This window comes from Schistocerca americana, chromosome 1 (genome assembly GCF_021461395.2).
Source record: "Schistocerca americana isolate TAMUIC-IGC-003095 chromosome 1, iqSchAmer2.1, whole genome shotgun sequence".
NCBI classification, from domain to species: Eukaryota; Metazoa; Arthropoda; class Insecta; order Orthoptera; family Acrididae; genus Schistocerca; species Schistocerca americana.
In genome coordinates, this window is record NC_060119.1 from 184,065,578 (window position 1) to 184,082,776 (window position 17,199).

The window sequence follows — 17,199 nt, forward strand, 5'->3', positions numbered from 1 at the left end:
ATTAGAAAAACATTTGTCAATCCTTTTTTAATATCACCCACAATTATAATCTTATGCTGTCTGTATTTGGACAACTGCAATATTAAAGTATTCATTTTTTTCTATAAATACTATAAATACTTGCGAGACCGGGCAAGCAGGTGAATATGGCCTTGGAGTGGTCACACCAGAAATTATGACAGTTCTTTGAAGCAGCTGCCTTGCAGATTGAAGATCTGCCACCCCCAGTCCCTTGCCTGAGCCTGATTGGATGGTGGCTAATGGCCTCACCCAGCTGTTACTGAAGCATTTTCCAGCACTGACTGACTCAACACTCACAACAGAGAGGCATTGCCATTCTGCTCTCCATCACATCAAAACTATGCCAGTGGTTAATGGGGTTAGTGGACCTCATCACCTGCTTCCAGAAAAGCTGCATGCTGCTCAGCAGTAGTTTGGTAAGATGATTAATGATGGTTCTGTTTCTCTCTCTAAGAGTGCTTGGACTTCTCCCTTAGAGATGGCTAGAAAAAAAGATGGAAACTGGAGGCTCTGTGAGGATTAAGAGCTTTGAAATCTTATACAATCACTGATAGGTACGCTGGCATTAATATATTGGATTTTACCAGTAACTTTACTGATGTTGTCAAAACTAAGGCTCTTGCACAGGTTCCTGTGGCACTGAAAGACAAAATTAAGACTCCTATTACTACACCTTTTGGGTTATTCAAAGACAATATTATGCCTTTTGGACTGTGTACTGCAGCCCAAACATAGAAATGGTTTGTGCATGAAGTTCTTCAGGGTTTTCCACTCACTTTTCGCTATGTCAATAAAATTTTAATTTTCTCTGCTACTCATGAGGACCATTTGAAACATTCAGTGCTCTGAAGGTTGGAGGACTGTGGTGTCATGATTAATGTTGATTGTTTGTCCCACAACTGTGTAGCGAATACTGTTACTGACTGGGTAAAAGTGGCTGCATACCAGAACATGACCCACACCTCCTCAAACTGCAGCTGCATCCGAAATCAACAGGTTTATATCTGAAATGCCTAGACCTGGATGGTTCTGCAAATGGTAATGGATGCGGTATTTCTGGGCTAAAAATACATCCATTTACCCCTGTAAAGTGGTACCTAATTGTTTTTCTTCATTTCACTCTTTGGGTCACCCAGGGGTAAGAGTGACTGTGCATTTAATTACAGGTGAAGTTGTCTGGCCTGTGTTACGGAAGTGTTGCAGCAGTTTGGTGAAGAAATGCATCAAATGCAAAGTTAATAGACATATGGCTGCTCTTGTTGCTGGTTTTCCCACCCTTTCCAGGAGATTTTCTGAATTGCACGTCAACATTGTTGCCCCCTTTCCCCCTTCTGAAGGTATGGTTTCTTGGTCCCAATGATCGACCAATGTAATCACTGGCTAGAGGCTGTATCTGTACAGGATATTTATATTGCTCACATTTTGGTATCTGTGTGGTTTGCCCATTTTGGAAACCTGAAGATCATTAGTTCAGTTAGGGGACATGAATCTGAATGCCAGTTGTTCACAGAGCTATTGCATATTTATGGTTGAAAGACTATTGTTACTATGAGCTAAGCTGCCATCACTCCAGTAATGGGATGATAGAGCATAAACACCAGACCTTAAAGACAGATCTAGCATTCATCCCAGAATATTGGGGCTTGGCATTGCCTTTCATTTTATTGGGATTGCGTACTAGTGTTATGGAGGATATGTAACGTTACCCAGCACAGCTGGTTTTTGATGAATCAATAAAGGTGGCTGATGATATTTTTTGCTATCTAAACTCCTTCAATTGCAGTCAGGGGAACTGGCTGATTTTTTAAACAAACTAAAAAAAACTTATGCAAAGTCTGATTCCGAAAAACACTACTAGACATGTGACTAAATGTTTTTTTTATGCAAGGTATCGAAGACATGCCACACAATGATGCTACCAGATAACCCCTTAACCCACACTATTATGGCCGTTTCAAGATACTACAGCATGACAACAAGGTATTCATGATCAACAGAAATGATAAACCAAATGCCGTCTCAATCGATCACTTAAAGCCACCCTATTGTGATAGCAATTTAGGAACTGTTTTCATGTCAAACAAGGACAGCAGTAGTATGCTTGTAACTCACTCAAATGTAAATACAGGGTTATTCTAAATGATGAACCCATTTTCAAAACTTCACATTTATTCAAGTATAAATCCAATATGAACAAGCTTTACACCAATGAAAGGAGGAAGTTTCAAAGTTTTTTCATAATGTTTTATATCAATTTGCTGATTATTTATTACTCAGAAACATGATAAATGTTATAAATGTTCAATGTGGCGACCGTAGGCTCCACAGTAAAACATCAATGCAGTAACCAAACTCGTCCCACACATGCAAAAGTGAATCTGCTGTTACTAAGTGCACTGCAGCAGTGATCCAGTTCCGCAGATTGTTCAGAGTGGTGAAACAGAATGACAGCCCTATTGATGAGTGAACTCTAACAGTTGCTCCTGAAACCATCACTACCCAACTACTGCTGCCCGACAAAAACTTTGAAACTTCCTCTTTTCATTGGTATAAAGCTTGTTAATTTTGGATTTGTCCTTGAATACCTACGAATAGGTCCATCATTTAGAATAACCCTGTATACTTCATGTTATTGAAATTTGTTCAGGTATAAATGTTGTATGTCAATACCCTGAAGTACCAGGGGCTGCTGGTTTCTTAAAGAGTTCTTAAAAGTTTCAATTTTCATTCTGCTCCTATGTATGCGGTTAAAAAAGCTACAGCTCTCCCAAAAATGGAGGTGGGGGAGGGGAGGTAGTGGGGGGTTGAGGTAGGAGTGTGTGTGTGTGGGTGGGGGACTAATGTTGCAAATAGATTTGAATCAAGTTATGAACTTAGGATAGAATGTGATATCTTTGTTTAAGGACTGAGTTCTTTGAATACTGTTTTGTGATGTATGCTTATTGTATGTGCTCTGAAGAAAGTATATAATAAATTGAAGAAAGTTCAGTATATTTAATAGTGTTTATTCAGAGGTATTACATAGAATATCTAAATGTATATGTACATAAAAGATGACATTGACTGCATTATTATAATGCTTAAGGATGGATGACAAAGAAATAAATAAAGTATAGGGGGCATCAGCTCTTAGCTACTGCCCACAGCCTAATTTATGTACACTAAAACTGTGCTCCCAGTTGCAAAAACAAACTATTCATTTGTTCATATGTTTTATGTTCACTCATTACACAAATATGATACTGAGATAAAAACTCAATTATACAAGAACATGCATATCACATTCCTTCAAAACTGAATATTTCACATTAAGTATGTGGAAATAAATGATGCTAAATACACAATGATTATTAGAAATAAATCAGTAAAAGGATTATCCTCAAGTTCTGTACTCAGGAATGTCTTAATTCTATTTTTATGAAAAAATAAACATATGCAGGACTACATATGCATGACTGCATAAACACCAAATTCGCAGCACACACGCACACACACACACACACACACACACACACACACACAAACACACAGGCAGAGAGATGAATTACTTTATTATTTACATGCAAAGCAGGGATAAAACGCGCGTGTGTGTGTGTGTGTGTGTGTGTGTGTGTGTGTGTGTGTGTGTGTGTGTGTGTGTGTGTGTGTGTGTGTGTCAATCCAACACTTAGATCATGTGAATATAAAAATTTATTTGTGAAACATAGTAACTGTTTTGTAATGTTTTTCCAAGTGTCCATAGCTTTGTCAGCTGAAACGACATATGTTGTAGAATGTTATAATGAATGTCAGTTAACTCAAACTGCTGAGCATAAAAAGAACTTCTTACACATACAAAACTCAAAAAGAGAAATACTTCATTGTGCATCACTAAAGAGTGGAAATTACATTATTATTACAATTTTAAAATGACCATTACCACAAATTATATTAATAACAATCTACTTACCACCAGTAACTTAAGAACAGAAGTCCAGGCAGTGAAAGTGCAATTTGCAACATTCGCCAGTCTTTGATGAAGTATGCTAGCAAAGCAGTCAACAAGTAACCTATTGTGAAGAAATACTGACAAACAACACCCGCAAACAGCCTTTTGCTTGGACCAACCATTTCCATTGCTACAGGAAGTAATGAAAATATTGATTAAAAGATTTTATATTTATGTAAAGCAACATAATATGAAATAACATGTTTAAAAAAATGTCAGTAACCATAACTATGGAAACAATGGAAAATCAACACTATAACTTACTACATCACATTTTAGAAAGCAAATGGCTGAAGAAGAAAAAGATGTAGGCAATGATAATCATGAGAACTGACTACTCCATTCTGTCAGAGCTTTTCATTAAGAACTGCAATAAATATGAAAATAAATAGTAAAAAAATTCAAGAACTATTTTTTCCACATTGTAAAAAAGTATAAAAACTAGCTATAAAAAACATGCACGGGGAAGGTGTAATACCTCATTTACCACCCACATTTTACACCAAAGCTCTCATCAAACAAAACAGTTTAAGAAGCTTAGAAATTGAAATTATAAAGGAGAGCAATATAACAAATGAGGAAGTTAATTCTCTGAGAGAATGAATAAATCTGGTAGTTGGAGCAAAGGATAATATTCCTCTCATTTTGATGTATTTTTCTATTATGTCATCACTCCTCAGCATCATTCTGGAAAGTGCATGCCAGAGGGAACTTATTATTAAACAATGTTAGAAAAGAAGATTCATGCTAATCTTACAGAAGAAATGTTAAACAGAAGACAGGCATATAAACAAGAAGTTGCACACTATAGCTAAACTTTCAAACTTTGTGTGTGTGTGTGTGTGTGTGTGTGTGTGTGTGTGTGTGTGTGTGTGTGTGCGTGTGTGTGTGAGAGAGAGAGAGAGACAGAGAGAATACTTTAATCTTGTGAGAATGTAGCTATGTGTCTGAAATGGTTCTGTGTGTGCTCTGAAGAAGAATACAAGTTTGAAAGCCAAGGTACAAAGTCAAAGTCCTTGTTTATGTACCTACTAACTGCTTACCACTTCTGCTATTTCCAGTGCAACAATCTAATACTACTGATTTCATCCATAGTTGATTATATCCCAGCCTGGTGAAGTATCCCTAGCTGAGTTACTATCTGTCATTTGCATAGTTGTATTGTTGGTAACTAGCCTTCTTCCTTTATCATTTTTATTCTTTTCAATTAGGTGCTAGCCACTCTTGATAATGGCAGAAATTTATTTCCATGGGATATTCAATAGTATATCTGTTAACAAATATGAAGTTTTTTCTGTCTTAAAAAAAAAAAAAGAAACTCTGTTGTATACTTCCTGGAACAAATGACAACTCACCTATAACATAAGCTACCAAGAAAACACCTGATGTTGAAGCTCCAATCAGCATCCTTGCAATCATGAAACTAATGTAATCAGGCAAAAATGCAGCTACTGTACCACAAATAACTTGTAAAACAAGTGAGATGAAGAAGATTATCTTACGCCCATACCTAAGGGAAAGTTTCATAAAACTTTTAGTTCAGCAACTAAATTTCTTGATCAATGTAATTAATATATCTACTATACCAAACAGTATGTTTGCTGTAATAACAGTATTTTTCTGTTTCACATTGCACAGTTTGCACTAACTACATTAGCAATTTTATGGATCAAGTAGATGACAGACAAAAGTTTTAAATGTCAGTTTTTGTTTAACCTTGGTCATTTATTGTACTAGTTTTCTCACAACATTTCTAATGAAATCCTCAATTATTCTACCACAGGCATAAAACCATACTAGGAGAAAGCTGTAGAAACTACATGTTTATAGAAGAAGTGACTATTTATTACTGTTATATGTCCACAAATGAACACTGAAATAAAATTCAGTACTGTAGCTGTCTTAATAACATAAAAAGAACCTAAAATAACCTAAAAACTATTTCTTGTATTCATGGTTTAGCAGTTAAACAGCTCATCTATAAATTTCTGATTGACAGCTGTATTAATTTACTGGACAAAATTAAGGAAATTCTCATCTACTTGATCCATTTAAGGAGAAAAAACAGTTGCTTAAACTAAATCATAACAGTGAGGTCTTACCTGTCTGAAAGTTCACCGAAGATTATTGAACCAAGTAAAACGCCTACCATGAAAAGTGCATCAGCAGTTGCTCTCAACCACGCATTTTTGCAAACCAGGTCAAACTGCCAAATAAAGTAAATTGTTATGTAATCGTAAAATTAATCAGTTAGCTGAGTCAATGTTTTCATTTGACAAACCTCAGTTACGACACTGCTTTTGTAAACTGTTGTATCATAGATCCACTTGTCACAGCCGACAGTGCAATTTGCTGGAATATTGTTTTCAAAATATTCACTTGAAAAGTTTGTATCAAATCTGTAACATGATGACCAGCTTCCTGTGCTTTCATCCCTTGGGATACTCAGGTTTAATTCTCTTTCTGACAAATTAAAGCTGGCATTGTTTTCTTCATAAGGAAGCCAACATCTAAAGGAAGAAACAAATACTAATAAAATATTTTCGTTTAATGTACAATGTCTAAAAACTTTTGTACCTACTACAGAATAGTTAATGAGTTCAAACAGATATGTACAGTGTGGTGTGTATGACAGAAATATGTGTGCTGCATCAAAATGCCACTTCTATTTTGATTACTAATTAACACGGATAATTTAAATATATTGAATCAGATGTCCCAAATAGGAACAGATATAACTTAAGCCTAGAAAGCAATGGTGGAGGTTACTTATTTGATAATGATCCAGGTAACAGATTTCCTCGCCTGAAGAATATCTTGATTAGTTGAAAGATATCTGCAGCAAGCACTCACAATATAAATTCTCACATGGCAAAAGGAACACTTACTGGGTGTCACTACCAAAAAGAAACCATTGTGACAAGTAGCACTGGATGTTCAACAGCCTTAACAGTCTTCAACGAAACATACAAACAATAAAAAATATTGATGATGTTTGAAAAGGATAGATTACTACTCACCATATAGCAGAGATGCTGAGTCACAGATAGGTACAACAAGACTGTCAAAAAAGTAAGCTTTTGGTCAAAAGGCCTTCTTCTGAATTAGACACATACACACACACATTCATGCAAATGCAACTCTGTAATCTTGCTGACACAATAAAAGCAGACAAAGTTATATATTTATGTCATACTGCAGAAAAATGCTAACACATTTATACAGACTAGAAAACTAATTTTTAAAAATATTAAGGCAGTTGTACAAACCGAAAAAAGTTTTTAAAATCATGTTTGCACGTAGATATACAGAATCAGGAAACACAATTTTCCGCTTGTCTACAATTTCACTTTTTCTGTATTTTCAGCACTACATTGGTCTTCCTTTTTTCTCTCTTCATGAAGCTGGTTTACACTTGAAGAAGTGTTTTACATGATTCCCAGTTTTAATTTCCTAATTTTTTTATGAATTTGCCTGCAAATATTGCTTCAACTTATAAAAATATCCAGATACGACATGTTCCTTCAGGTTTCTTTTGAAGGTGTGCAGTTCCATTATACCAAGTGGCATCATGTTATAAAATAAGCTTTCTGCTTTTCTAGGGTCCCTGTCTGTCAGTTTCAGTCTTTTGCTGCCAATATGGTAATTTTCTCTAGTTCTTGTATTGTGGTCATGAAGATCTCTGTTTATAGGTGCTGTACAATTTATCACCAAAAGAAGTATTGTCTCATATATGTACAGACCTAGTACAGTTAATATTTTAAACTCTTTAAATCTGTTTTTGCACAAGTCCTGCAGTATTAGTTTTGCTGTGTACCAGCTGGCTTTCTTTTGAAGTTTTAAAATTCTCTGAATGTGTGCATGTGCTGTTCATTTCCACATTGGATATTTTCTTCATTAAGAATGAATTTGTACTCATTTATTGGTGTGGATTTCCCATGTCAGAAAGTTGCCCATCTCTGTACCCAGAAACCTATTGCAGCCCACTTCTTCTAGGTCTGCAGCCCCAATGATCAAAATGAAATCTTCTGAGCTGAGAGTTCCATTTGTTGAAATTTTGTACAGGTTCTTTCTTACTGTTGATAACTAGATTAGTCTCCGCAAAATATCTTTCTGCCATTATATGTTCTCACAGGCTCTCTTTTCCAAACCATTTATCAAGTCATTGCAGTAAAGCTGTGTTGTTGGAATTCACAATCATTTTTTCGATTACTGCAATGGGAAAATCATTTATGCAAGGTGTCCCAGTAGAAATGGTCAGTATTCAGGGATATGAGTGAAATGATCATTTGATGCAACAGTGTCTGGTAAACATGGGCTCTAAAATGCATACCTCAAGAGCTATGAGCACTTCTTCATCTTCAGCCTTCTTATTCTTGTTCTTCTTCTTCCTACTGCCTTTCCATTGAAGTAGGGTCCACTTTTTAGGTCAATGTACATAATTTCTTATGGTCTAACACTTCCTGTGGATTTTGGCTTCTTTATCTTAGATCGGTATTTGTAGCATCTAGCCACCATAATTTAGGTCTTCTACATTGTCTCTGTCCTTCAACAGTGAGATGATAGGCTGAGCTGATAATGAAGTAGGCAGTGCCTCTATGATATGTCCATACCACCAATGTCTCCATTCTTGCATCTTCTCATTGACTGAAGCCTCTCCAGATGATTGTTAAGATCATTGCATTGTTGATATGGTCAAACAGGGAAATGCCTAATGATGTTCTCAGTATCCACATTTCCATGAAAATTCTAGGTGTGGGCCAATACTTGGTACAATATAATGCATCTGGCCTCACTATTCTGTGGCATATCTTTGATTTCATGTGGATTGGCATTTTCTTATCACAAAGAATATCAAGATATCTCTGAACCTAATTACTCTGATTCTTTTTGCACATCTTCATTCACATAACCATCACTCTGCGGTTGCGGGTGTAGTACCAGAATGTGTCCATCATGCTAAGGGGAGCTCCAGTGATTTGTATAGTTTCAGGAGATGGGTTTGTTTGAGGTAGTTACTCTTGTGGATGTTTAAAACGTGATCAAATCTTTGTAGACAATCATATCATGTTTAGACTTGAGTTTCTAGATACTTCCTGATACCCACCAGAAGAATCACATCATCAGCATATGGTACTGCCCACAGTACACATCTCCGTAAGTCTATTATGGTAACAGAGAGCAGTCAAGGCAGAACTGAGTCTTGATGAATGCCAGCTGTCACAGGAAAGCTTCCAGTCAGTCCTACAGAGGATCACCCCTGGATGCTAGTGTTTTTGTACAGCATTTTTACCCAGTCTATGTAAGTTTGAGAAGCTTGATGATTGTGAAAAGCATACCAAATCATTTGCTGTGGCACTCAATTAGATGCCTTCTTGAGGTCAAGAAAAGCAAGATGCAGTGACAACCTCTTTTTGGGAAATTTCTCCATCAGCTGGTGTGCAGCAAAAATTTGTCTCTCATGCCACATTCCTTCACAAACCCACATTGATTTACTGAGAGCTGGATTATATTCTGCAGCATGTCACTAAGAAATGTTCAAATATCTGCGTAGGGTGGAAGAGGACAGGGGTTCGGTAGTAATTAGTACATTCGGTGTGGTCACCCTTGCCCTTAAAAATAGGTACTGTGTGTGATACTAAACAACCAGTTGGTAGGTATATGGCTGCAGTGAATGACGGAGTTGAGGAATTCTACCAACCAGGTGCTCACTTTTTTGTTAAGTCCCTCAATTTCCCTATGTCTCCGGGAAGGGCATCTGGGCCTGGAGCCTTTCCATTTTGCATGTTACGAATGGCACATTTGACCTCATCTGTTATGATACATGGAAGTGGTCCAATCATAACACTGCCTTTTTGTATTGGTGGGTGATGTAAATCAGTATTGGGTATTTCACTGAAATACTCGTGCCAACTTTCTAGAAACATTATATTGTCATGGAGCTGCCAATCATTCTTATCTTGTACAAATCTGTAGTATCCTGACCTGCTGTACACAATGTTTGGGCCAGCCAGGAGACCATTTTTTCCAATTCTTTAGTTGTTAGCTGGTTATATAAATGTTGGTGGTGATTTGCTTTGGTCTCTGCAACTGCTCATTTTGCCTCATTCTTGGTGGGTTTCTAGTTCTGAAGGGTCTCCTCATTCTGGAACGAAATCACTTCTACTTCAAGCTCTTCACTTTCCATATTTCCGGAGGAAATAGTATGGACAAGAGCAAACTGTCTAGTAAACATGGGTTCTAAAATGAATACTTGTTCAGTGGAAGATATGATAAGGATGAAGAACCAGTGCTCATAACTATTTAAAGTATACACTTTAGAGTGCATGTTTAGCAGACATTTTTATCTTGTTTTGGTCCATACAACCTCCATATAACCACCTCTCAAAATATGGAAGTCACAGAGCTTGCTATAAAAGAGAATTGCTTCACAGTATTGAAAATGAATATGATCCCCTAAAAGGGTCAAACATGTCGTTAATATTAAATAATTTCACAACCAAGACTGTTTTTATTCTGGAATAATTCGAAACTGGTTACTGTGGCACCATGCCACAATGAAATTGAATAATTTTTAGATGAAGAAGTGCTCATAAGTTATGAATTGTAGGGTCCGTGTTTACTAGGTCTTTTGCTCTGAATGATCATTCCTCTCAGATCCTTGAATACTAAACATTTCTCCTAAGAAACCATTTATACAAGACAAATAGCATAAGTCCTGAAACTTCCTGGCAGGTTAAAACTGTGTGCCAGACCGAGACTTGAACTCGGAACCTTTGCCTTTCATGGGCAAGTGCTCTACCATCTGAGCTACCCAAGCACAACTCACAACCCGTGCTCACAGCTTTACTTCCACCAGTGCCTCATCTCCTACCTTCCAAACTTCACAGAAGCTCTCCTGTGAAACTTGCAGAACTAGCACTCCTGGAACTAGCATTTTTTCCAGGAGTGCTAATTCTGCAAGTTTTGCAGGATAGCTTCTGTGAAGTTTGAAAGGCAGGAGACAAGATACTGGCAGAAGTAAAGCTGTGAGGACAGGATAGCTCAGATGGTAGAGCACTTACCAGCAGAAGGCAAAGGTCTCAAGTTTGAGTCTTGGTCTGGCACACAGTTTTAATCTGCCAGTAAGTTTCATACCAGCACACACTCTGCTGCAGAGTGAAAATTTCATTTCAGCACTACTGCATATTTGACCTCTTGAATACCAACATTTTTCTCTGTACTTCCAGATTAATATTTTATTTCAACTCACTATTACCTGTTTCCCACTAAAGTTTTGTACTATCTGCATCTTTTCCTTTTATGCCACAGCAGCACAGTGGCTCTAGAAGAATTCTGTGGCAGGCACAATAAAAAGCTTAGTAGTTATGTAAGCATAAACCTAATAATTTCTTCTGAGTTTCCAGAATCTCATTTATGTGTTATGAAATTTTCCATTTTTCTCCTTTCTGAACCCATGTTGTGCTCCATTTAAGACAGAGCTTGCCACGGCATACCAAACTGCATGTGAGTAGGATGTCCAGGCTGTATAGAGGTTGAGGCTTGGCCTGTCTCAGCTTTGCTCAACTCTTCACATTTCATTTGGTATTGTGGTGTGGCATTTTCTGGTCAGCAAAATCCTCTTTGATTTGGCAGAATCATGGTGTCAGTGCTGTTTATGCTTCACCATTTGTTTGTGGAATGAAGAACATTCATAAGTCCAGTGCTGCTTGCATAAAAAGAGGCAGTCTAGCAATCTATTGTCACATGCCTTTGAAAATGAATGGGAATGACAGAAGAGAAGGATGAGAATTCTAAAGGCCTATTATGCTGTTGCATAATTGATGAGTACTGCAAATCTGCTATGAAACAACATTACAATACCATGTAGAAATAATTTAAAGATTTAGTTGACAATGAAAGAGCGAAAAATTACAATGACTGACACATGTGATTTATTGATCTGTAATTCAAGAAGCACTCTGTGAAAAATTTACAGGCATGGAACACATGAAGAAACTGGTGGTATGAATAATGAAATTTCTGAGGTCACACTCAATATTCTACTTCCAGTTGCAACAGTTTTTGATGGAAATGAACAAAGGGTATGTAGACTTTATATACAACTATTAAGTATGCTGGTTAAGTCAAGGGGCATGCCTGAAATGCTTTTTCAATTTGAAACCCTCTATTATTGAATTTATGAAAAAAAAGGAGCACAGAAACGAAAATTAAAACATCCAGACTGGATTGCAGACCTCGCATTGTAGGTGGACTTGACTGAGCACTACCCACAGTAAGACACTGAAATGTGGAAAAACTTATTTCCAGTTAGATGGAGATGCATTTACAGAGAAAATCACACAATAGAAGGGGCAAATTCCAACAAGCACAGTCCAGCTGTCTAAGATCACTGGTGTTAAAAAAAATAAATCTGAAGAATTCGTTGTGGCATTGAGAGAATTAAAACAATAATTTTCTAAATGTTTTGAGGATACTGCGAATGTCACATCTGTTTTTGAACTGTTTCCAAGACTGTCTGTGATTTCATTTGAAAGTGCCCTGTGCTTGTGCAGGTCCGACTAGTTGATCTGCAGTGTAATTCTCATTTTGAATACAAATGCTTTTACATTAAAACTGTCCAGGATGTCTATATTGTTGTCCTCAGGTAGAGTTTCTACATCTCCATATCAAGGTTACAGAAGTGCTCCCATATTTCAATCAACATATATGTGTCAAAGATGTTTTTCAATTATGAAATTGCCACAGTTGTTATTGTCAAATTATAAGTCACAATTACATGGCTTTCTGGGTGCAGAAATCTGTGAAACTGCCTGAATCTGACCATATGCTGACAGTTTGTACCAGATGAAAATTATATTATGTCTTCAGTGCACCAAAAATCATTAAATAATACTGAAAATTAGTTTTGTTTGTTATCCGTGTTGTTGAGAAATATGAAACATGAAACCAAGCCATATGAAGTGCAACTGCAGCGCCATTTAAATATGATGTGGACACTGTTTTTCCCGTTTCCACTTCCTTCCTCTCAGATAGTGTCGCATGGCAGTGGGGGGAAGTGTGTTGCCAGTCTGAGTGCTGTGGCATGTGAGACAGGGCACAGGTTGTGAGCCAAGTTCTTGGTCACCACTGTTTTAAGATGTTTTTTTTTTTTCATTGTCATTCTATTGTTAATCACTGTATCTACTATTTTAGATGGAACAGTTGTTATAATCAAGGGTCTATAGTTTCTGGGTATCCTTTATCCCCTCCTTTAAATACAGGCATTACCTTGCTCCATTTTAAGTATTCTGGGAAAACTTCTTGCTATACTACTAAATTTGTCAGAGATTCAGGGCTTTTGCAAGATATTGTGGGCTCACTTCAAAAACCCGTTAAGTGCAGATTTTGTCATTTTTGGGTTGTGTATGCAGTCTGTATCAGAAAATGATTGTGTTTTGTCTGGAGAAACTAGTTAAATGCTAAGAAGTTCAACAAATGTGGCAGAAAACTGTTAAGTGCACAGTTAAATATTCTGTACAGCCCAAATCATTCAGGTACACTTAAATGATTTTTCCTGCATTTTGTTGATAGTGTTGGTGAAATTATTTGAACAACAGCGCTCATGATCCATTGTTGGCCTCTAATAATGTCACATTACCTCAACAATGAGACGTAAGTATCATTGTTGATTGCTAAAAAAAAAAAAATTCAAGAAGTCCTCTGCTTGTGCCATTGGCCAAGAAAATGATACCCACTGAAGATGAAAGTGCAGGTAAGCGATAAAACGATACTCTAAACATGAACTTAATTCTTCCAGTGCACTGACATTTTAAAATGTATGAAGTAATTTTATTTCATATTTTTATTTTAAGGAAATGAGTCTGAAACTTCAAGTGCATCAACTGGAACCAGAACAAATGATGCAAGCGGAGTATATGATGAAGTCCCCACATGGTCAGCAGCACAAGATAAACCAAAGCAGAAACTGTATCAGATGAGCTGGGTGGAAGTCATTTTAGTGAAGTGGTCAGGCTTGGTGCTGAAGACAATGATTTTGATTCTGATTGTCCTGTCAAGGATCCTGACTATGAACCATATTCCAGTGATGTAGACAGTACAAATCTTATGATTAAAGAAATCAGTGTCCTAAAAGAGAATAACAGTGGTAAATAAACAAAATGGAATAAAAGTGATCCCAAGACATGGAAGAAGAACATGATTAAAAAGTATAAAACTGAATCTTTTTCATATGAAATGAGGTACTCCTTTTGTGGAAGCTTCTGGGACTGCAGTTATACAAGGAAGAAAGATTTTATTTTTGTTAACACTGTGAGTCTAGCTCCAGCAAAAAGATGAAGTACAGATCAGCCAATGAAACAATGTAAGTGTGGTGTCACCGCCAGACACTTCACTTGCTTGGTGGTAGCCTTTAAATCGGCCGCAGTCCGTTAGTATACATCGGACCCGCGTGTCGCCACTATCAGTGAATTGCAGACCAAGTGCCGCCATACGGCTGGTCTAGTCTAGAGAGAATCCCTAGCACTCACCCCAGTTGCACAGCTGACTTTGCTAGCGATGGTTCACTGTCTACACATGCTCTCATTTGCAGAGACGACAGTTTAGCATAGCCTTCAGCTACGTCATTTGCTACGACCTAGCAAGGCGCCATATTCAGTTACTATGAATGTATTCTGAACAAATAATATTGTGAATCATGTACCGTCAAGAGCGACATTCATCATTAATGGATTAAAGTTAAGTATCAAACTAATTACATCCACTTTCTGAATTCTAATTCCTTGTCACGTTCCAGACGTCACGTCAGTATAGTTCTTCCCTCCTCATGCCAGCCTGCGTGAGCTAAAATGCGTGCATTTCAGCCTCTACTAGTAACACGGTGTTGGCTCTTCTGCCAACACAACAGTAAGAATTCTAAGATTCACTAATTAAATAAAGACAATAAAAAAGTCAGAATCTCTAAGAACTTCTTTATTAAAACCTTACATGTTTCAGCTGATGTTACTGATACTGCATATAAAGGAAAGGCAGGGGCAAACTTTTCATAGACAAAAGAATTCCACATAGAAAAATTAAACCAAATGATGTACAGAAAGTTAAAGAACACATAGAAGAGTTTCCTACAATGGAGTCTCACTACTCTAGCAAATCCACAAAATGGCTGTACTTAGACCCCATACTAAGTATATCTAAAATGTATAGCCTGTATGAGGAAGAATGTAAGGATTTCAAACCAGTAAGTGAAATAGATTATAGAACAATATTTTGTCAGAACAACAATCTCACCCAACACAAACCTAAAAAGGATCAATGTCAAAAACATGTGAGTTATGAGTAAGCAAAGAACAATAAAGAAAATAAAGCTTGGAAATGAGCATATTGCAAGGAAAAATTAATGCAATCAAGCAAAAGTTGCTGATACAGAAAAATGTAAAGCAAACAAGACATTTATATGTTCCACACTTGATTCACAATCTGTCTTACAAAGACCTTGAAGAGGAGTCAGTCAAATGTACTACAGTCTCAAAATATGTGCATACAGTTTCACTATCTGTGAACTTTCTGAGCAAAATGTTGCATTCTGCTCTGTTTGGACTGGGCTAAATGGAACAAGGGGTAGCTCAGAAATCTGTACCTGCGTCATGAAATACAATAAAGAGATTTGACCAGATATAAAACACATTTATTTGTTCCACAATTTATTATTAATGTTACTGTACAACCTAGGTTTCAGGTTATAAGCCCATTTTCAAGTACATTACTGATTCCCAAAGATGATAATACATTGATAAACATAATGATGAGGCAATGATAATCTCAACTTCTTAGGTACTGATCCAATTTCTTAGGTACTGATGTACACTTACATCAATGACCATTTTTTTAAACAAATTACATCCATTGTTACACATTCGCCAATTACACTACAATGACCAGACTAAAGTTATGCATCAGCTAAGATATTTTTAACTATGGTGGATTGGGGCCAAAAGTTTTCCTTCTATCCTGGGGTTGTAATCTCATCTAAAAGAGGTGAATAATTAAATGGGGTTTGCTCATTTAATAATAGATGTGGGGATATACCCATCCATTTTTTAATTTCTAAAATTTCTAATTGGTCGAGTTTGGCCCCCGTTTTCTCTTTGTGTAGGATTTGTACATCCATTGAGTATTTGTGGTTAGTATTCAGGCAATGTTCTGCAAAGGCTAAATCAGGCTTCCTCAGTCTCCAGCTTCTGTGGTGTTCCTTAAGCCTGGTACAGATTGACCTCCCCATCTGTCCAATGTAGCATGGCTGACACTCCCAGCATGTGATTTTATAAACCCCACTTTTTGTGAGAGCTGGTTTTTTCCTTTTGTATTGAATAAGAAAACACCTATTGTCTGAGGTACATAGAAAAACACATAGAAACCCTTTGCACCGACTGCTGTGGCCGAGTGATTCTAGGCGCTCCAGTCCGGAACCATGCTGCTGCTACGGTCGCAGGTTCAAATCCTCCCTCAGGCATGGATGTGTGTGATGTCCTTAGATTAGTTAGGTTTAAGGAGCACTAAGTCTAGGGGACTGATGACCTCAGATGTTAAGTCCCATAGTGCTTAGAGCCATTTGAATCATTTTGAAACCCTTTGCCTTTAAGATATTACTTATGTTATTAGATGTTTTCCCTATAAAAGGTAATCTTCACCATTTTTTTTCCTGTTTGTCATTGGGGCAGTAGGAACCTGGCTTGCTTCTTCATCTTCTTACTTAAAATTTTATCAATGGTGTTGGGGTTGTGACGCTTTTGCCTTCTTTTATTTCTCCGCTGATTGTCTTCAGTGTTGACGTACTGGCTGAAAAAATAGGGGGTGGAAGTGCAACTACTGTCTACTGTAAATGATATAGCTGACAGATGCACAGTTGTGTTTCACAGTCTTTTACTTTTATTGTTCACAACCCCCAAATAATACACAGTTATATATGTATGGCCAGTGCGCTATTGTTTAAACTTTCCATAAGCCTCATTAATAGTTGCAGGAAAACCTCCACATACGGCTACAATAGTTTACTATTGAATATCTATGAGCAGTAAAAACCTAACCACAAAGTGCACTGTTCATGAAGCATAGAAAGGTATGTATGGAGCAGACACTGTCATTGTTTTAGCACACGGCCTAATAGTGTAACACTTATTTCACAGTAAAGTTGA

General features: G+C 37.0%; 1 protein-coding gene across 1 annotated transcript in view; it reads right to left on the reverse strand.

Moving 5' to 3' along the window:
* LOC124621141 (organic cation transporter protein-like) overlaps positions 1 to 17,199 on the reverse strand; it is a 67,529-nt gene that overhangs the window by 8,974 nt on the left and 41,356 nt on the right. The window contains exons 3-6 of the mRNA XM_047147119.1: positions 6,291 to 6,519; positions 6,112 to 6,215; positions 5,365 to 5,519; positions 3,971 to 4,139 (exon numbers count right to left, since the gene is read on the reverse strand). Of these exons, the coding sequence (XP_047003075.1) occupies positions 3,971 to 4,139; positions 5,365 to 5,519; positions 6,112 to 6,215; positions 6,291 to 6,519 (657 nt within the window). The remainder of the gene's footprint in view (positions 1 to 3,970; positions 4,140 to 5,364; positions 5,520 to 6,111; positions 6,216 to 6,290; positions 6,520 to 17,199) is intronic.